At 44.1% G+C, this 22910-nt stretch overlaps 1 protein-coding gene across 2 annotated transcripts in view; it reads right to left on the bottom strand.

Annotated features, from left to right (window-relative positions):
* trmt44 (tRNA methyltransferase 44 homolog) overlaps positions 1-5118 on the bottom strand; it is a 181183-nt gene extending 176065 nt beyond the window's left edge. Inside the window, exons 1-2 of one of the 2 annotated variants that reach the window (XM_081359233.1) lie at positions 4611-5118; positions 4419-4533 (exon numbers count right to left, since the gene is read on the bottom strand). In XM_081359233.1, the coding sequence (XP_081215359.1) occupies positions 4419-4533; positions 4611-4950 (455 nt within the window). In that variant the 5' untranslated portion in view covers positions 4951-5118. The remainder of the gene's footprint in view (positions 1-4418; positions 4534-4610) is intronic. The other variant, XM_081359234.1, reaches the window with a different exon arrangement.
* Between the last annotated feature and the right edge of the window lie 17792 nt (positions 5119-22910).

The raw sequence follows: 22910 nt of genomic DNA, 5'->3' as shown, positions 1-22910 counted from the left end.
AATCATGATTCTTCCTGAAAAAATCCTGATATGATATTTTTACCATATCGCCCACCCCTATTGTAGGCTATTATATTTATTGTAAGTTGCGATCGATAGTGGATAATAAATGTATTACTGACGGTAACAAGGTTGCGCTGTTGAGGCTCGCGCAACCTCTCGAGGAGAAATCCAAACAAATGTAAACTCAGTTTAAACTCAGTTAACAACATACTGCCAGTGCCAAAATTCAAATGTGTTTTAATATTTTTAACATATGATACAGTTTAGCAACCTCACATGAAGATTGCCGTTTTCCTGAATACCATCACGACTGAAAATGTGACATTGCTTTCATACAACAGTTCAATAAACAGTTCAAATTAAGTCACTTACATTTTAGACACAATATTGACTGTTTTTTATCTGTTTCAGCCGCGAAAATAGTTCCAAATAAAGATCACAGCAGAACCGTAACGCATCTCACAGCAACACTAAAGCTGCGTTCACACTACAAGCGACTTTGTCGCTGCATGTCGCCAGTGGCTGGCGGTGAGGTCGCTAGTGGGCGTTCCCACTACTGGTTGCTGTTGGAGAATTTTATACATAAGTATATGTTGGAGAATTATATCTGTCTCATATGAGTCCAAATGCATGATACAAACATTGAAGAAACTAGGCCTAGAATAAGGGAGGCCTACAACCAAGGGAGAAATAGAAAACAAGGCCTGCAATTAAGGGAGAAAGAGAAAACAAAGCATGATGGGAAACACAGGACATGTCAAAAGTGCATGTGAGGATAAGAGTCGTGTGAGGACAAGACAGAAAACTGGGTAAAAGGTAAAATAAGACGAAAGAGTGGAAAAGTACCCAAAGAACCATATGCAAAGTCATCATCAGAAAAGCGCATGCGCCAATATGGCCACCAATAGAAATTGGGCATTAATGCAGGTGTTTCTAATCGTGGTGAAGTGATGAGGAGGAGCAAAGAGAAAAAGATAATTATACGAATGTTAATTGGATACCAAAGTAAACAATAAATGACGTAAAATGAGGTATAAGACCCAAATGCAGACCATTGTAAGATCAGATGCTTAGCTACCATCTCACTTTATTGAACTGCTCAATAAAGTTATTTCTCCTGAGACCTGAAACTTCGACTCTGAAAGATTTCTTCTGAGACCTGAACCTGATTTTGAAGACCTGAACCAGAGACTGAGAATTGGCCACAACATTGCCTAGTAATGTTTGTGAGTGACATTCACGGATGTTACTCCATGTTGTAGACAACAAATCTGTTTTCTTGCCGCTACAAGCTAACATTTTGGAAGGAAAAGTCTAAATATAAATGGAATCAGTACATAAAATGCATAATATTAAAGTCCGCGTGAACCGGAAGTTGCAAACGACTTTTCTCCAGTGCTGTGACGTATTTCCCAGTGAAACTCTCCATCTCTCGCTCATTACAGACTAACGATTTGAAGGGAGTGGTTAAGCGTTTCCCAACCCAAGTCCTCAAACCTACGTCATCAGAGAAGGGACGCCATTCCAGACCGGAAGTAACTTTTCAGACTTTGATTAAAGATTACGACGGCAAACAATTTTTTTCTGTGTTTTAACTTGCACGGATTAATTGTTCACCACAAGACTAGTAATATGCGCTAACAAAGTAAATAGGGTCAATTTTGATTTCAGTTGGACTTTAAAGATGAATGAGAAACAGCGAGTGCTCTTTGCTATCACGGCTATTTAACTGCAGCAAATGGGCAAATACTGGTCTTTCTGTGTTCACGAAACCATTCAAGCTCGGAGTCAGCACAGCGAGTACCACTGTATGTACACGGAGACATATCATAAATTATTGGACAGTTTCTGACTGCTAAAATAAACTTCGCATTCATCTTGCCTCGGTCGGACTCGGCACTGAAGAATCACGTGTGCTCCACTGACTTCACTCCTATTGGCTGTCGCTCTTCATTTGCATAAAGTAGAACAGATCTCAACTTTGTCGCGTCGCTGGACACGCCCCATCCAGTCGCCAACGGTCACTGTCGCGCGTTGCCGGAAATCGCCCGCTCCCCATTGAAATGCATGGTATCGTGTCGCTTTGTCGCTTGTAGTGTGAACAGGGCTTTAACCGTGTTTCATTACTGAATGATTCAGCGTTTTGAACGAATTGGCTGAGTCAGATTCAATGACCCATTCATAAACATCTGTCTCATTCTTGAATGAATCAGTTGTTTGAACAAATCATTTGAAATCACAACAATGATTTGAATGACTCAATGACTCGCTCATTAAGACAGTCGCCTGCCGCCTCCTACTGGCAGTTTACTTTCATGTTTAAAAGTATCATTCTTTCCAACGTTTCATATTTGTATATTCAAAAATATTTAAAACAGTCTCATAACATTATTTAATGCAGTTGTAAATTTTCAGAGTAAATGATTTAATTTGATCAGCCCTACCTAGGGTAACAACAGCACTATATTATCTTATTTTCTAATTTAATTTATTGATCAAATTAAAAAATTTAAAACGAAAGATAAAGCATACATTTAATAAGATTAGGGGGGGAAATGCTCTTTAAAGGTGCAGATATGACACTATGCAGATTTAAATATATCAGAGCTGATTGAACACAGATGAGAATATTTCTTCAGAATAAATTATATTTACAGCGCACACACACACATGCACAAAAATTCCGGACAAGCAACTTTTTTACTCGGACAAGTGAATGACAGATTTACTTGTCCAAAGGACAAGCACATGAAAAGGCTTAAAGGAGAACTCCGGTCAATTTTAACATTGAGCTAATTTTTTTGTAAATTTACGAAGTCCATAGTAATCGATTGTCGAGTTCACACGCATAGGTTTAGTTACCTATGATCACACGCGTGAACTCGACAATCGACTACTGTGGCCTTCGACCGAAAACAGGAAGAAAATACAGGTATGTGCACTGGCTGAAATAACATCATTTTTATTCATATCTTTCACATCTACTGCAGTCAGATTCACCCGTGTTCACTCTGAAGGAATCACTCACATTGGCTGTGCACTTGTAATGACACATCAAGGATGTAAAGAGGCTAAAAGCAGGTTTAAAACTTGCCCCATTGAAGTCAACAGGGTGCAAATTTTAAAAAGAGGATAACATGGTGTAGGCAACACCGATTTTTGTTGTTGTTCTCTGTATTAACAGCACTCCAAATTTACAAAAAAAATGAGCTCAATGTTAAAATTGACCGGAGTTCTCCTTTAATGTCGAGCCCTGTAGACTCTGTCTCCATCGCATGGATCACCCAGTGGTTCACTCACAGCGTACAGGCTATCAGGTAGGCTATGATTTTGCATACTGGCTGAAAACATGCTTATGTAGCCTAAACAATAAAAACATAAATCCACATGGCTGATCACAATAGAACCTATCATAAATATCAAAATTTCGCCACCATGTTAGACTTTCTCACACACACACACACTCACCCTCCATCTATCTCTCCAACTCACTCACTTTGAACCACACACACACACACACAAACTCTGTCATTCTCTTACTCAGTTTCTCTCTCTCTCTCTCTCTCTCACACACAGCCCTGCTATCTCAATTAAATAAGCTTTATTGGCTGCCTCTGTCACTCTCTCGCACATACACAACATGTTTCACACACATTTGTCATTAAAATAGTGATCTTAATAGGAATGTAACTATGTTTGCTTTGCTTTTTAGCGCAATTTTCCAACGGACAAAATTGCGATTGTTAACTCATGATTTCTGTTCTGTCTGTGCGCACCAATCTTGCACTTCTATCTCCTCCTCAACCAGACCACCTAGAGACTTCGGGTTTTCGGCATTATGTTAAGGAAGGTCTAATCTCGGGAACGCAAAAAAAAAAAAAAAAAAACATAAAAAGATTGACTATCTCTTAGTGTTGTGATCCCATGACATCAGAAAATTGCGCTAAAACACTCACTGAGTTTTTATTACTTGTTTTGTTGTCTCTAAGTTCTGAGCTGGATTACTGTGTTCAATACTAGTTAAAATGTTAAAATCATCTTTCTTCTCATACTGGTGTTCACTTCAATCTGGACACGGAGCATAATAAACATGCAACTTGTTCATTATCATTACCTGTGAAACTGTTGATTTCTACATGGCAGTTCAATTAATATTGTCTTTTCAGACCATTGGTATTGACTGGTTTGAGTTCTTTTATTGGTATAGGCAAGGGACATGGCCTAAAATGCACCAGAATGCAGGAAATCACATCTACGAAATTTTCAGACCGCCCACACACAGAGCCCCACCTTGAATATTTTTCACCAGCCGCCACTGCAACATTGAATGGTTAATCAGTGTGGTGATATTTGTCAATCATGTAATGTTTTTTTTTTTTCTTCTTCTTCTTTCATTTCCATCCAAGTATACTCACCATTCATCTGGCTTTAACTGCAGTTGGATTTGATAAATATTACTGCTCTTGAGAGAAACCTGTCCCACACCATTCACTTCAAACGGGATAAATGTCACTGCATTTCCAACCATATCTAAAAAAAGAGAGACATTTTTTAAAAAAACAAGAAAGACAAAATACCCAAAAGGTTAATTCCGTGCTGTGTCTCACCTTTAATGACAACCTCTTTGTACCGACAGTCTCCGGTCTTATTCACTTTGGGTATAATAGTTCTTACTCCAACACACCAGCGTCCTGCAGTTTCATGCTCCTCAACCACAACATCAGCGTGAAGAAACACAGAAATATCAGTCATCTCAATATTGGTCCCCAGAAGACTAGATAAAACCTGATTTAAATCCGCAGTGTCCACGTCCCTGTACTCTGTCACTGTCACGCCACACAGTCTCTTGTTTACTACATGTGGTTTCTTGATCCAGACGTCAGCAGCGGACCACAGGCTCTCTGCGCTGCGCTTATCTGTTATGTTTATTTCAGAAGGCTTCGACATGCTTCCGACCTCAATAACATATATAAAAACGGCCCAACATTAATAGAGTACTGTCCACTCTAACCACGAGTAGAAAATCGCTTAAACCAGTTGGCTGACGTTGACGCTGACGTCTTCTTCGTCGTCTTCTTCTTCTTCTTCTTCTTCTTCTTCTTCTTCTTCTTCGGTGTTTATTCGCGGTTGGCAACCTAACTTATTGGTTCATTACCACCACCGAATGGACTGGAGTGTGGATCAGGGTATTTGCGGGATGAAAATAAAACATAAAACAAAAAAAACAACCTAGAAAAATAAAACAAAACAAATAGACAAAAAACAATCAAAAATACTATATTAATTTACTTAATTTAGCCTACTTTCTTTTATAAACTTAATAATATACTACTATAATATAATATAACCGTGAATATACCTTAGCTTTTTTAGTTAGTCCTGATAAAGAAGGGTCAATGGCAATGGCAATGGCAGAGTTATTTATTTTCTTCTCCTCTATCCACTGCAGGGCCAATAATTAATCACTTCTGCATTACGTCTAGCAACCTCACAGCAATCTTTGGCTTCCTAAAAAAGGGGTAGTGAACACAGTCCTCACTAGCTTAAGCTGGAGGTATTTAAAATGCAGGTTTTGAGTCCACACTAATATACGCTCCCCTGCAAACATACGCTGTTCCGACAGCAACTCTAATGAAGAAAGAGCGCTTTCTACCATTTTCCCCCTCTGGCTCACGCTGGAGGTGTTCTAAATGTAGGCTGTGTGCCCACTATAAAGCATGCACCCCTGCACACAAGCAGCGTGCCAATAGCACACGAGCATGAAAGCAGCTGGGCAGCCGGGTCCCTATCATGAAGCGGTCCGGCCCCAGATTTCATTCAGCCCACGCTGGAGGTGTACTAAATATGAAACGGGGCCCCCGACCCAAGATTGTGTTGGACCCCGAGCTTCGAAAACCTTCCTAGCCACAGCACTGGAGGTGTAATAAATGTAGGTCTTGTGCCCACTATAAAGTACGCACCACTGCACATAAGCACTGTTCCCACAGTATCAAGCTTTCCTCCAGCTCGCGCTGGAGATGTGATAAAGGGTGTGCCCATTGTAAAGCGCACGCCCCTGCACATGAATGCTGTTCACACAGCATTAAAAGCACAAGACGGCTGGACGGCCGGGTCCCTATCTCACAGCGGCCCATCTCCAATCTTAATTCAACCCCTAGCTATGCGAGCTGGGGGCCAATGCGGGCCAAGGCCTGGGAGGCTATCCCCGGTATATCAGAATGGGTGTTGAATTAGGCTACTCGCTACAGTTTGCTCGCAGACCCCCGCGCTTTTCAGCCGTTGTCGAAACGACAGCGAGAAAGGACGTTGCCCACGTTCTTCGCACCGAAGTGTCGAAACTGTTCCCCTTTCACAAAGCGAGTCAGGCTTTTACAGTCGCTACTTCCTCGTTCCAAAGAAGGATGGCGGCCTCAGGCCCATCCTGAACCTCAGACACCTGAACAAAGCGCTGATGACGCGTCCATTCAGGATGCTGACAACCAAGCAGATCCTCGTGCAAATTCGCCCTGGGGATTGGTTTTTCTCAGTGGATCTGAAAGAGGCTTATTTTCACATCCAAATATCGCCTCATCACAGGCCATTCTTGAGATCCGCCTTCGAGGGGCAGGCTTACCAGTTCACAGTTCTACCGTTCGGCCTATCGCTAGCACCTCGTACATTTACAAAGTGTATGGACGCAGCACTTACCCCCCTGAGACAGCGGGGAGTGCGAATGTTAAACTACCTCGATGATTGGCTGATTATATGATTATAGCCTAATCGGAGGCGTAGTTGATGACTCACAGATCCTGGCTCCTCAGCTATCTAGAATGCCTGGGTCTCAGGATCAACGCTGACATCAGAGCGCGTGACAGACCATTCAGCAGTTCGCGCCCTCTTTCAAAATTGGAGCCTCTCCCACTGTCAGGTCTTTTCAGAAGATTCTGGGCCTCATAGCCTCTGCATTTCCATTACTTCAACTAGGTCAGCTGCACATGCGGCCCCTACAGTACTGATTGAAACCTCAAGTTCCATCCCATGCCTGGCTTCACAGACGCCTACGTATCAAGGTGAGCCATGCTCGCGTGTCAGCCCTGGCCCCTTGGAAGAATCCTCGTTGGCTCCAGTCTGGCATGGTGCTGGGGACGGTTACCAGAAGGAAGGTGGTCTTGACAGATGCTTCCAGCACAGGTTGGGGAGCTCTGTGAGAAGGCAAAACCGGCCTTCGGCTCCTGGTCGAACGAGGAAAGTCGGCTACACATCAACTGCCTGGAAATTCTGGCAGTCTGTCAAGCCTTTCAGACTTTCCTACCAGACCTGAAGGGACACCACATCTTGGTCTGATCGGACAGCATGAAAGTGGTATCTTACATAAACCGCCAGGGCAGGCTCACCTCAAAACTTCTGTTCAAGCTGGTGAAACACCTCCTGGTATGGGCACACCACAACCTGCGCTCTCTGAGAGCAGCGCACGTGCCGGGCAAACCGAACCAAGGGGCAGACATGCTATCTCGAAGCAACGTCCCATCGGAAGAGTGGATGCTTCACCCCCACACAGTTCACAAAATATGAGAGATCTTCGGGAAGGCAGAGGTCCACCTCTTCGCCACAGAAGACAACTCTCAAATACATGACGCCTCTATTCCCTTAAATGGTCTCTGTTCTCTGCCTGGTGCACAGCTCAGAGCGCAGACCCTCTCTCTTGCGACAAATCATGCAAAACAAATCATAATTCCGAAAACAAAATAACAACTCCAAAAAACAAAACAACAAAAAGGCAATGGAAAGACTAAAAACAAATTAACAAATTAGAAAACACAACAACAATTCCAAAAACATAATAACAAATAAAAAAACACAACAACAAATCTGAAAACAAAATAGCAAGTCAGAAAACACAACGACAAATCTGAAAACAAAATAGAAAGTCAGAAAACGTTTCGGTTACTCACGTAACCTCTGTTCTCTCTAGAAGAGGGAACGAGTATTGCGTAGTTGCTTACGCTACGGGAAAGCCTTTCTTTCTCGAGATACTGAAGCCAAAAATTATCCTTAATTTTTATAATCTTGTCAACGCAGTGCGGCAGCCTGCAGACCTAGGGCAAGCTAACTAGCGTGCCCATTGGCTGCCCTGCGGCAACTGCAGCAGCCTACCACTGAGCCCTTGGCGTGACGTCACGACCAATGAGCGCGCTTGGCGCGCTTAATGCGTCACAGCCCGCGAAAAGGGGTGTGGCTTAGCGTATATAAACAGGGCTCGGAGGCTGCTTCTCTGGTTTCTGTCGCATGAAGCGAAATGAGCTCGTGGCGCGAGCACGGCGGGCTACGCAATACTCGTTCCCTCTTCTAGAGAGAACAGAGGTTACGTGAGTAACCGAAACGTTCTCTTACGAGAGGTTCTCTCGTATTGCGTAGTTGCTTACGCTACGGGAACGCCCTTGTCAACGCCGTGCGCGCCCAGCATCCACTGAATGAGTCCCAGGGAGAGCCCGGGGAACGTGATAGCGGAGAGCCGGGCAGCCCGAAGAGGGCTAGCGCCGTACATAAGCACACACTAGGGGGTTAGGAGCGGCACGGCCGGTCCTAACTGACAATTCCCTGCATAGTGCAGCTCAACCAGTAGAGCTAAATCACACAACGTAGCCCGCGCACAGATAGTGGGCTGGCATACGCGAGACTTAGACTGATAACACTTTCGCCTGCAAGGCGGGAACATCCAGGTTGTAAAACCTAACAAATGTGGAGGGGGAGGCCCAGCCTGCCGCTGCACAAATGTCATGAATGGGAATCCCGCTGGACCATGCCCACGACGAGGCCATGCCTCTAGTGGAATGAGCTCAAACGCCCAATGGGCACTGCAGGTCTTTAGACGCATAAGCAGCAGCAATAGCGTCCACTATCCATCTGGACAGGCTGTGTTTCGAGGCGGCGAGACCCTTGGTGCGCCCACCAAACGAAACAAAGAGCTGATCCGAGCGCCTGAAAGCGGCGGACCGTGAAATGTAGTTTCTCAACGCCCTGACCGGGCAGAGGAGATTACTATCGGCCTCGCTGCCGTGCGTCGGCAGGGCTGAGAGGGAAATGACCTGTGCTCTGAAGGGAGTGCCCAAAATTTTTGGAACGTACCCATGCCTCGGTCTGAGAATGACTTTGGAGTCATTAGGTCCGAACTCGAGGCGCGCGGCGTTAACAGATAACGCGTGAAGGTCTCCCACTCGTTTGACTGACGACAGAGCTATCAGAAAAACGGTTTTGAGCGTGAGGTATTTCATATCCACAGTTTCCAAGGGTTCGAAGGGATGCGCTCTCAGGGCCTCCAAGACCAGAGAGAGATCCCACATAGGAACCGAGGGGGGTCGCGGGGGGTTCATCCTCCTGGCTCCCCTAAGGAAGCGGATGACGAGCTCGTTCCTTCCTAATGCGCGGCCCTGCTCAGAAACAGAGAGCGCTGAAATGGCCGCAACATAGACTTTGAGCGTGGAGGGGGACCTGCCCGCGTCCAGTAGCTCTTGAAGGAAACACAGTACTCGCGATACCCCACATGTCTGTGGATCGAGCCCCTTAGCAGTGCACCATGTGTTAAACACTGACCATTTCGACATGTAGAGCCGCCTCGTAGAGGGGGCTCTAGATTGTATGATCGTGTTCATGACCCCGTCTGGCAGATTAGCGTGTAATCGTTGAGGCTCCACGCATGCAGAGACCAGCGCTCTGGATGGGGATGCCATATCGATCCGCGTGCTTGAGAGAGAAGGTCTCTCCTCACCGGTATCGGCCAGGGGGCTGAGTCTGCCAGCTGTATTAGATCCGGGAACCAAGCTTGGTTCTCCCAGCATGGGGCTATGAGGAGCACTGAGTGGCGCGCTTCCCTGATTCTCTCGATGACCTGAGGCAGCAGAGAGACCGGGGGAAAAGCGTACAACGGGCCGCTGGGCCAGATCTGGGCCAGCGCGTCCTCGTTCTTCGAGAAGAACTCTGGGCAGTGAGCGTTGTCTTTTGACGCAAAAAGGTCGACTTTCGCTTTGCCGAACCGTCGCCAAAGTGACTGGACTGTTTGGGGGTGTAGAGACCACTCCCCAGGGGGAACGTTGTCCCTGGACAGTCTGTCGGGGCCCTCGTTCAGGTGGCCAGGCACATGCGCGGCTCTCAGCGAGCGCAGAGAGTGCTGAGCCCACACGAGGAGGCGTTCCGCCAGGGTGCAGAGCATCTTTGATCTGACACCGCCCTGGTGATTCACGTAGGCCACTACCGATGTATTGTCCGTGTGGACTAGAACATGGTGACCGTGGAGGAATGGGAGGAAGTGTTTGAGCGCTTTCTCGACCGCGAGCATCTCTAGACAGTTTATGTGTAGGAGATTCTCCTGGTCTGACCAGCGGCCATAGACCGGTCCGCCTTCGAAGAGCGCTCCCCAACCTAGGTTGGAAGCGTCTGTCGAGACAACTTTCCGGTGTGAAATCACTCCCATAGTCACTCCTGTGTGATACCATTCGGCTGCCAGCCAGGGCTGCAGGGCTGAAATGCAGCCCTGATTCACTCTGACTCGCAAGCCGCCGGCCGCCCAGGCTCGGTGGGGCACGCGCATTTTCAGCCAGCGTTGGAGCGGGCGCATGCGCAGTAAACCCAGCTGGAGCACTGCTGCAGCTGAGGCCATATGCCCCAGGATACGCTGGAATGTCCTCAGCGGAACCTGGCTGCCTATTTGGAGGGATGCGGCGAGGAGGCGGATGCGGCGCGCGCGCTGCTCCGACAGTCTGGCCGTCATAGCCACCGAGTCCAGTTCTATTCCAAGAAAGGAAATTGACTGACGGGGTGATAGCGAGCTCTTGGTCCAGTTGACCGAGAGACCCAGCTCCTCCAGATGGCTGAGAAGCGCTGTTCTGTGAGACACAAGTTCCGTCTCTGACTGCGCTAGAATAAGCCAATCGTCCAGATAATTCAGTATTCGCATTCCCTGTTTCCTCAGGGGAGCGAGGGCCGTGTCCATGCATTTCGTAAATGTACGGGGTGCCAAAGACAGGCCGAACGGCAGGACTGTGTACTGATATACTCGACCCTCGAAGGCGAATCTCAAGAATGGCCTGTGACGGGGAGTTATCTGGATCTGAAAGTATGCGTCTTTTAGATCGAGAGAGATAAACCAGTCTCCTGGGCGAATCTGCGCGAGGATTTTTCTGGTTGTGATCATTTTGAACGGCCGTCTCATGAGGGCTTTGTTCAGATGTCTCAGATCTAAAATAGGTCTGAACGCTCCGTCCTTCTTGGGCACGAGGAAGTAGCGGCTGTAAAAGCCCGACTCGCTCAAAGAAGGATGAACCTGTTCTATAGCCCTTTTGCGCAGCAGCTTCGCTATTTCTGCTTGAAGCAAGTGCGCAGCTTCTGAACTCACTCTCGTCTCCGTCTGTGCTGTATAGCGCGGAGGGCGACGAGCGAATTGAAGCGAATAGCCGTGTTTTATAGTTTTCAGCACCCATTCTGACGCGCCCTGAATCGCTTCCCATGCTTCCGCATGCATAGCTAGGGGTCGAATGGTCTCTGGGCTCAGATCGCCGCGCTGCGCGGGATGGGGAGCCTGTATCAGAGAGAAAGGCGCGGCGCGCGCGCCGCTGGTGCTCGAACACGGGGGCTGGTAAACAGTATTGGCCGACTGTACAGCGTTCAGTAGCTCGGTCCCATCGGATGGAGCGTGATTTGCTGTCAAACATCCCAGGCGCGAGAGTGGCGTGGGGATTATAATGTCTACAAGTGAGTGCGCGTGCTCGTGAGCGGGCGCAGGGTTTACACTTATGACACGGCCAGTGTTTGGGAGCTTTAGAGGGTCCGTGACCCAAGGTAACTGGCTGGCAGAGCGAGCAGCGGGTAGGTGTGAGCACAAGGTTGTGGGCACATTTTCTACATTTAATACTCGAGCGGCTTGCAACCGCTTCATGAGAGAGCGCTCTGTACGCGTTACCATGGGGACCCTGTTTGTGTGAAGCAGTAAGCACATGGGAGTGGGCACATTTTCTACACTTATAACACCCTCGGCTTGAGCCGCTGTTGCCCGGGGTAACCGAGTGGCAGAGCGAGTTACAGGTAGATGTGAGCACAGAGTTGTGGGCACATTTACTACACTTATTACTCGAGCGGCGTGTGACCGCTTTATGAGAGAGCGCTCTGAACGCGTTACCATGGGGACCGTGTTTGTGTGAAGCAGTGAGCACGTGGGAGTGGGCACATTTTCTACACTTACAACACCTTCGGCCGGAGCCGGAAAGCCCGAATTTACACTCTTTCTGAGATTTATTTGGGCCGCCGTAAAAACGGCGTTTGTGTGCAGGCGAGCGAGTGGTATTACTGGCTCGTTGGCTGCGGTGTAAGCTGCTGCAGTAGCCTGCACTGAGGGGACTGACAGAGCTGGGCGTTTTGATGGCGGTCCGGCCGCAGCGGGACTCAGCCATCTCTTCCTCCCTGCGGGTGCAAAGGTGCGTTGCCACCGCTTCCTCAACGGAAGGGATGCCGGTATAGCCTTTCTCGGCGGCCCCGTCCACCTGGGAGAGAGCCGAGGAGACAGACGAGCGGAGTCTAGCGGAGAAGGGCGCGCTCCACGACTTCGATAGCTCCTGGTGGAGCTCAGGCAGGAAGGGTGCTGACCTAGAGGCTGGCGCTTGGCGGCGGCTAGGCAGAAAACACCCGTCGAGTCGGTTAGGCGCGGGCTCCTTGGGTGGGGACCAGTCCAATCCCAGTCGGTCGACCGCTTTGGTGAGGAGGCGGATAAGCTCCGCGTCGACACTGGAGCGGGACCTGCCAGACTCAGGAGTCGAGGAGGCGGAGCGGTGAGAGTCCGACCACTCCTCGCTGTCCGAAGCAAGCAGAGAGCAGCTGTCAGCGGCGTCATCTGCTTCATCCCCTGAGGCGACGGCAGTGCGGGCAGTAGCCGGCCGCTGCGCGTCGGTGAAGGGCGGGGGAGAAGGAGAAAGCGAGGCTCGCGGGAGGGGCACCGGCGAGCGCTCAGCTATAACCACCGGCTCGGGAGGCCTTTGAGAGCGGCGTTTCTTCTTACGCGGCCCTGAAGAGGCAGCCGGGGAAGGTGGAGGATCGTCAAACATGGCGAGTCGAGCCCGCAGGGTCGACATCGGCAAGTCCTCACACTGTTCGCAGCCGCCCGAGGAGAGGGCGCGGGCTGCGTGGTCGAAGCCCAGGCAGAGAGCGCAAACCACATGGCGGTCTCCATCGCTGAGCGGGGCTCTGCACGAGCCACAGGATGAGCGAGGCATTTGTAACAACGCCTCGCGCTCTTTTAGATGCAAAAGTGTGTCGCGGGGCGAACACACAAACACATACAACACAGAGCAGTAAAGGATATGATCGCCGGATAGCGAAGCAGGCAGGGAAAGCTGAAGGCGGCGAAGGCGGCCGGCGTCCTCAGGCTGAGATCCTCGGCGTGCTGGTCGCTTGTTTCGACGGCGGCTTCCTCAGAGAGCAGCGATGCGAAGAGCTTCGCTGAAAAGACAGAAATCAGAGAAGCAGCCTCCGAGCCCTGTTTATATACGCTAAGCCACACCCCTTTTCGCGGGCTGTGACGCATTAAGCGCGCCAAGCGCGCTCATTGGTCGTGACGTCACGCCAAGGGCTCAGCGGTAGGCTGCTGCAGTTGCCGCAGGGCAGCCAATGGGCACGCTAGTTAGCTTGCCCTAGGTCTGCAGGCTGCCGCACTGCGTTGACAAGATTATAAAAATTAAGGATAATTTTTGGCTTCAGTATCTCGAGAAAGAAAGGCTTTCCCGTAGCGTAAGCAACTACGCAATACGAGAGAACCTCTCGTAAGAGAACACAACAAGTCAGACAAAACGGAAAAGGTAGGTATACAGTATGTGGCGAATGGAATACTGACCACTGATTGGACAAGACATCTGTCAATCAAAACACGCAAGAAAGTACAGCAGACTGCAGCAGGACAGGAGAGTCCATGCGTGTGCATGTGTAAATATGAGAAGAAAAAAAAACACTTTTCATATTAAAATCTTCCTACCACTATCCGGTTTTGTCAGACAAAATAAAAAAAGACCCGATCTGGTAAAGTGGGAGAGTGGTGTGTAGAGTAAGGACAGCAGATTTAGATTTTGACGCGAACGACCTGAGTTCGAGTCTCCCTTTTCCCGATCCCTTTCTTCTCCCTATACCCATTTCTTATCAATTTCGGAGAGGCATTTCATTTTAAATAAAAATGAAGAATTTTTTTACAAATGTAAATAAAGTGTAGGCTATAACAGGTACTTAATAGACCTACAACATGATAATCTATTTGCACTAAATAGTATCTAGCTTATCTATAATGGCCTCTGCCAACTTTAAATCTAAGAAAAGTTTCCGTTGGCAAGAAAATGGAATTTACACAATTCATTACACTGCAGTTATAATGCTATGAGAGTAACGTTTTGTATTATTGGACATGAAATATTTTTTTAATAACATTATATCCTTAAAATATGAAAAACCGCCAGTAGATGGCAGCAATTTACAGGCTTAATGAATCAGTCATTCAAACAATTTGTTAAAACGGCGATTCATTCAGGAACGAAAGCATGTGTGTTGCTCGGAGACTATGGGATGAATATAGTATCAAAATGATTAACATGTGCAAGCACAATTATCCATGAACTTGATAAATGTTGCAGGTATGTTTTACTATCCACAACCAAATGCCTTTCAACTTGCGTGAGCAAAATTCAAAATTGAATGAATGTGAAGCAATTTGTACAAATGGAGACATTTTTGTGAATACAAATGTTTTCCTTTGTTTAGTGTATCATAATTTGCGCATGCAACAAAGAAGATGTGCATGTGTGGATCAGGTGACAAGCGTGCATTCATTTTCTGAGTCGATCTCATTTGATTCATTTGGATTTTGAGACTTTATTTTCGCGGTTTTAAGCATTTCACAACCCACACACAAACAACTACAAATGAATAGGCTTGGTGCTAATTATTAATGTGTGCACAACTACCCATCTATTTGACAAATTCACAAATGTGCGTCATTACATTTAAACTAATACAAAATTGTGTATGCAAAATCTAAAATCACATGAATGTGCAGCATTTTGTACAAATAGAGACATAGTTGTTAATACAAAACCTCGATTTTGTATTAATGTAGGCCAGAATTTGTGCATGCAACAAGTAAGATGTGCATTTGTGGATCAGGTGACACGCATGCATTCATTGACTCGTTTCTGAGTCGATCCTATTTGATTCATTTGGATTTTGAGACTTTCATTTCGTTTCGCCTTGCACGATCCACACACAGATGTCTGAGAAAACCTGCTACCACTAGATGGCAGTATTCTGCTAAAACAGGCAACGGCAGCGTAATCAAGCGTTCTTCCCCATTTAAGACGCTTAATGAGAGTGATATTGAAGCACCAAATTTAGTATACAATATAGGCCTACCTTATTAATAGAGCATACTTTATAGAGGCAAACAGATTACATCAGATTATGAACAACACCCATAGAAAACCATTATAAAACCTATAAAACCTATTAGAACCTTCTACGAGCTTTGGAATTTGAAAATGTCTGTTTTTAAATAAAAGAAATTTGATTAAAACAAATTATACGTTTTGGTTGCATACAATGGTTGCATATTGTTAAAACTCATCGTGCTATAGTAGACTAAAGCCTATAACAGTGGCTTAAGGGCAAAGGGAATACAAATTTAGGCTACAGTTAAAATCGTCTTTATCGTTTAAAAACAGACATTTTCAAATTCCAAAGCTTGTATACTATGTATACAATGTGTAGTCAGATAAAAATAAGCATATAATGAACGCAACTGCGAAATTTCACGTTTTTTTAACAGGAAGGAAAATGCCAATAACGTGAAACGCCGCACATCGCATTCATATAGGCACTTGTCTGTAGGCTATAGAGCTGGTAAGTCCCGCCCCTTCCACAAAACCCCCCTGGACCTCAAAGTTGAAAAACCGTCAATGCAAGTGAATGGGAGAAAATAATTATTTTCTGGTCCCGTTTGAATTGTGCCATGAATGTGAACATATGTTGTCTGTGAATTTTTTATATAACTTTTCGTGTAAAGAATGATACAATTTAGCGGGTAGAAGTTTGATACGGTTAGACTTTGTGTGAGAGCACTTTGTGGACTACAACTCTCGACGCGTTTGAAACGTCAACACCACTAGCACACGGACTAGCTCACGGATCCCGCTAAACATGGCTGTCTTTGGTGCACTTCACCGCCTTCTTTCAGGGAGAGGACAAAATCGTTGAAGTTGGCGAAAACCACGGGTAAGTCAACTTTATGGGGTGACGTCACATAGGCGACATGTAGTCTTTCTCGTTATGTCTTTTCCACAACTGCTAGCTGAAGAATCATACCATATACTGTCAAACTTGTAACATGAAAAGTTATATAAAAAATTCACAGACAACATATGTTCACATTCATGGCACAATTCAAACGGGACCAGAAAATAATTATTTTCTCCCATTCACTTGCATTGACGGTTTTTCAACTATGAGGTCCAGCGGGGTTTTACGGAAGGGGCGGGACTTACCAGCTCTATATAGTTTTCCTACCATAGAGCATATTATAAAGAAAAAGCTTAACATCAATGCAAGATGGTGATATTTAAACTCAGTAGCCAATACACCTTATTGAACATGCAACGCGCTATTGCACGTTAAGCATTTTATAATGGTTTTCTATGGGTGTTGTTCATAATCTGATGTAATCTGTTTGCCTCTATAAAGCATGCTTTATTGATAAGGTAGGCCTATATTGTGTACTAAATTTGGTGCTTCAATATCACTCTCATTAAGCATCTTAAATGGAGAAGAACGCTTGATTACGCTGCCGTTGTCTGTTTTAGCAGAATACTGCCAACTAGTGGTAGCAGGTTTTCTCAGACATCTGTGTGTGTCGTGCAAGGCGAAACCGGCGAAATGAAAGTCTCAAAATCCAAATGAATCAAATAGGATCGACTCAGAAACGAGTCAATGAATGCACGCGTGTCACCTGATCCACAAATGCACATCTTACTTGTTGCATGCACAAATTCTGGCCTACATTAATACAAAATCGAGGTTTTGTATTAACAACTATGTCTCTATTTGTACAAACAGATGTAAAGTTATTCGCTGTCAAAATGACGCCAAAATGAATGGGAGTCAATGGAATGCTAACAGCAGGTGATGGCTTGTTAGCCAATGGTGGCCCTCGGGGATGGTACGCTTTCTGGATGCTGGATTACCCCCCTAGTTCCAGTCCAAAATTAGGCTTGTTTGAGGTGAGCAAAATCTGCACAGAACCGATCACCGGTGATCAGCGCGAGATGCATGCCGGTTAGAAATTTGTGGGGTTTTTTTTTGTTTTTTTGTTTTTTTTTATTAATGCTGAGAACGGGAACATACAAAAGAGAAAGTATACATCACATAATATCAACCAAAACAATTAAAAAGGAGACAACAGCAAAAAGGAAAAAAATATCAAAAAGAAAAAGAAAAGAGGTAGGGCCATTACATCACATAAAGATGTTCACATGAAGAGATCAAAGGCACTACTTTCTTATTAGTAGACAACCTACTGAAATCACATTTAGATAATTTTCTTATTTCTTTTAAGAAGACCGAGAAGACAGGTTTACAGTTTGAAAATTTGCATTTGTGAATGTAAAATTTGCTTAGGAAAATAAATAAATTAATAACAAAAGAGATATTTTTGTTTGTGGGATCTGAGTCAAAATACCCAAATATAATATTTCTCATATGTATTGAAAAAGCCTGGCCAAATCTTACACTTGACACATACATCAATATCATTCCAAAGCTTCTGACACGACCAAAATAAGTGAAACACTCATCAGAATTCAAACAAAAAGAGCATGTTACTGTTGCTCAATGTCAGACTTAAATCTTTGTATAAATTTCTTAACAGGATAGAACCTGTGTATGAGCTTAAATGAGATTTCTTTCACTTTATTTGTGAGAAAGAATTTCTGCTGTGAAGACCAGATTTTTTTTATTCTTAATAAATAAAGATCTTATTTTATAGTTTTTAGTTTTCGACTGAGAAAAACAAATTTGACCAACAGGAGTATCACAAGTTAGGAGAGGATGTAGTAGATACTGGGGAGGAGTAATTACAGTTTTTAAAAAGCATACATAAACCAGAGGGAATAGCACCCATTACTGTAGCAAATTATTTTGGGGTTACTGCATTTGGTATTCGGAAAGAAATTCTGAATATCTGAACAAAATACCTTGTTTATTAAACAACTGCTCCACCAAAAATAAACCATTGCTGAATCAATTATCATAAAATAGAGACTTATTCTTGAATAAAATGTTCTTATTGTTCCAAATAAAACATCTCTGTGGTGAAAAGTTATGCTTATAAATTAGTGCCCATGCTAAGAGAACCTGACGATAAAAGTTGGAGAGTTTGATAAGGAGTTTGGATACATCATAATTACACATTAAGAGAAAATGAATGCCACCAAGTTGTGAAAAAACAAGTTGAGGAAAAACATTCCAGACAGAAGATGGTTTGGCTAGGTACTGATTCAGCCAATTAATTTTAAAAGAATTTTTGAAGGAATCAAAATCAATAAAATTCAAACCACCATTATAAGAGTTTAATATGACTGATTTTCTCATATAATGAGATTTATTTTTCCATAAGAATTTTATTAAAACCTCATTAATTAACCGGTTAGAAATGTGTCCGAGTGCAGTCCGCCTTGCTCTGATGTCATGCTGACATATGTCAAAAAACTCTCGCGAGCACAAGGCGGACGTGTTGGATTCTGCAGTCGGACGCAGTTGCTCTCCACTGACTGCGCTGATCAAAAGCACGATGGGAAACGACTTGCTTGACGACAAAGCTTAATGCTCATTGGTTTAAACAACCGTGATGTATTGTTCTCTTTTAAAATGTTTGATTTTAAAACTCTGATATCATGTTTTATGTGTATACGTTATGTGTGAATAATATTCCCAAACTATCTGACAGTGCGATCTCTATGGGTTATGCAATGTAATTTTTATAAAAAAAAAAAAAAAATCACATGTCTGTATTAAAGAAAAAATGATTGATAAACATGTATTTGGAATGGAATTAAATAAGTACTTTGGGTGTCTTGTTCATATTTTCATATAAAAGCAACAGAACTTAAATTACATCCAGTTCATTAGCAACACTGTGCACGAGCGTGAATTCCGTGATATCCATCTTTGATCTCACAGGTGTCAGATCCACTGCGAGAACTGTCTGGCTTGCCTGCACTTTTTTCACTCCTCCTCTCATTGCAGCCGCCTACTCTCTAATTGTTGGTGATTTTAATATACATGTAGATAACGAAAAAGATGCATTGGGACTGGCATTTAAAGACATTCTTAACTCTATTGGAGTTAGACAACACGTGTCAGGACCTACTCATTCTCGTAATCATACTCTAGATCTAATATTATCATATGGAATCAATGTTGATGCCGTTGAAATTCTGCAGCAGAGCGATGACATCTCAGATCATTATCTAGTCTCGTGTAAACTTCATTTAGCCAAGGCTGCAAAGTCGACTCCGTGTTACAAATATGTTAGACCTATTACTTCTGCCACTAAAGATTGCTTTATTAATAATCTTCGTGATCAGAATCATCTCCTCAGCATCCCAGATAGCTTAGAAGAACTCGATATTGCAACAGAAACTTTTAACTCTCTCTTTTCCAGCACTTTAGACACAGTTGCTCCTTTGCGCTTAAAGAAGATTAAAGAAAATAGTCCAACGCCGTGGTACAACGAGCACACTCGGGCCCTTAAGAGAGCAGCCAGAAAAATGGAGCGCAGTTTTGAAGAAAACAAAACTAGAGGTATTTCGCATTTCATGGAAAGAGAGCTCAATTGCATACAGAGAGGCTTTAAAAGCTGCTAGATCTGCTTATTTTTCAAACCTATTAGAAGAAAATAAACAAAACCCTAGGTGTTTATTTGAAATAGTGGCTAAACTAACGAAAAATAAATCTTCAACCCTAGATGTTTCCAAGCAGCACAGCAGTAATGACTTTATGAACTTCTTTACTAACAAGATTGATAATATCAGGGAGAAAATTATAACTATGCAACCGTCTACTACAGTATCGCATCAGGCAGTGCATTGTAGTCTCCTTGAAGAAAAATTTGATTCATTCGTTGCTATAGAAGAGGAAGAATTTACTAAACTCATTAAATCATCTAAATCGACAACATGTCTGTTAGACTGACTAAGCTACTGAAAGAGTTGCTTCCAGAGGTCACAGATCCTCTTCTTAATATCATTAATTCATCTTTGTCACTAGGATATGTACCGAAAACTTTTAAGCTGGCTATGATTAAACCGCTTGTTAAAAAAACGCAACTTGATCCTACAGAATTAGTCAATTACAGGCCGATCTCAAATCTACCTTTTCTGTCAAAGATACTAGAAAAGGCGGTATCCTCACAACTGTGTTCCTTTTTAGAAAGAAATGATATTTGCGAGGATTTACAGTCAGGATTTAGACCGTACCATAGTACCGAGACAGCTCTCATTAGAGTCACAAATGATTTGCTCTTATCATCCGATCGTGGTTGTATCTCGCTATTAGTGTTACTCAATCTTAGTGCTGCATTTGACACTATCGACCACAACATTCTTTTAAATAGACTCGAAAATTATGTTGGCATTAGTGGAATTGCACTAGCATGGTTTAAATCATACTTATGTGACCATTATCAGTTTGTAGCAGTAAATGAAGAGACGTCTTATCGTTCACAAGTTCAGTATGGCGTACCACAAGGCTCAGTACTAGGGCCGTTGCTGTTCACTCTGTTCATGCTACCTTTGGGAGATATCATTAGGAAGCATGGCATTAGTTTTCACTGTTATGCTGATGATACTCAGCTCTATATTTCTTCAGACCCAGACGAAACTTACCAATTCACAAAATTAACGGAATGCATAGCTGATAAAAAAAATTGGATGACTAGTAATTTCTTACTACTTAATTCTGAAAAAACAGAGATTCTAATTATTGGACAAAAAACGTCCTCACGTAATAATCTAGAATACTGTCTAACACTTGATGGCTGCTCTGTTAAGTCTTCGTCGTCAGTTAGGAACCTGGGTGTGCTCTTTGATACCAATCTTTCATTTGAAAGTCACGTGTCTAGTATCTGTAAAACCGCATTTTTCCATCTTAAAAGTATCATATGCTCTCAATGACAAATGCGGAACAATTAGTTCATGCGTTCATGACATCAATGCGAGATTATTGTAATGCTCTACTGGGTGGTTGCCCTGCATGCTTAATAAACAAACTACAGCTGGTCCAAAATGCAGCAGCTTGAGTTCTTACCAGAACCAGGAAGTATGACCATATTAGCCCAGTTCTGTCAACACTGCACTGGCTCCCTATTAAACATCGTATACATTTTAAAATATTGCTGATTACTTACAAAGCACTGAATGGTTTAGCTCCGCAGTACTTGAGGGAGCTCTTAACGCATTATAGTCCTTCACGTCTATTGCAATCTCAAAATTCCGGCCAGTTGATAATACCTAGAATATCAAAATCGACTGCTGGCGGTAGATCCTTTTCCTATTTAGCACCAAAACTTTGGAACAATCTTCCTAACTCTGTCAGTTCAAAGCTAGACTAAAAACACATCTCTTTGACCTAGCATACACATAACACATTATAGACTTCTATAATTCCATATTAGGCTGCATAGATTAGGCCAGCCGGAACCGGGAACACTTTCCATAAATCCTGATGTACTCGTTACATCATAAGAAGAATGGCGTCTACGCTAATATTAGTCTCTCTGTTTATACCGAGGTTTACCGCAGACCGTCGGATCCAGGCCGTATCCAGATCTGATGAAGGACCAGCGCCTGGACGCGACGACAACGCAGTCCTGAAGTGTCAACCAGTGTCTCCGTTTCCTGAAGTGAGGTGGACCCTGGCCGTATCCAGATCAGATGGTGGATCTGCACCTGGACCTAACCATGACGCATTACTGAAGTGCCAGCCTCATCAGCCCTGTGAAGGCCTCATCGACACGACCAATCTGACTTCTGACCTGTAATGCTGCCTGGATCATAATCATACACTGTTCGCTCGTTGGCCAGAGGAGAACTGGCCCCCGACTGAGCCTGGGTTCTCCCAAGGTTTTTTCCTCCATTCTGTCACCTGATGGAGTTTTGGTTCCTTGCCACTGTTGCCTTGGCTTTTGGCTTGCTTAGTTGGGGACATTTAATATTCAACAATATTATTGATCTGCCTTATTATGGGTGGACGATGATGCAATTTTCTTCTAGAAAAAAACTTTGTTGTATTATTTTCATGTTATCAATGTGAAGCTGCTTTGCAGACTCCATTTAAAGGGTCATGACACCCTAAACCAAAATTTCTGAGATTTTAACAGAGGTATGTGTGTTGAACACCATCGAAGACAATGTTAGCATCTGTTAGATTTAACAGTAGGGGGAAAATGGTTAAATTTTAGTTTTTATACGCTATTTTCGTCTTCCGGGTTTAAAATCTTCATTGTGGCAGAGCACGATAGTACTTTGATGCATCGGTGTCTCATAATTATTAATGAGACTGAGTTTTTTATCCAATGAGAAGACACTTTCTATTAATTATTCATGACACCACCTGGTTCTTTCCAATGACAGACATGTCAAACTATTATATCGCGTAGTAGATGAGAGAGGTAATGATGGGATGCGCGTTTGTTTTCATGGTGCAAAAGTTCCAGTTATCTTTCCTCGCGATGCTGCCAGGACTAAACTCCGGCCATCAACCACATACACATCTAAACTATGTGTGTGTAGCAACCGTACAACTGGAGAATGGTGGACTTCGGCCTTGTACACCAATGCAGGTTTCGTCTTGCGAGTGAT

Source organism: Scardinius erythrophthalmus (assembly GCF_964197995.2).
Source record: "Scardinius erythrophthalmus genome assembly, chromosome: 2".
In the NCBI taxonomy this organism is placed as follows: Eukaryota; Metazoa; Chordata; class Actinopteri; order Cypriniformes; family Leuciscidae; genus Scardinius; species Scardinius erythrophthalmus.
This window is presented reverse-complemented; position numbering and strand designations above follow the sequence as displayed.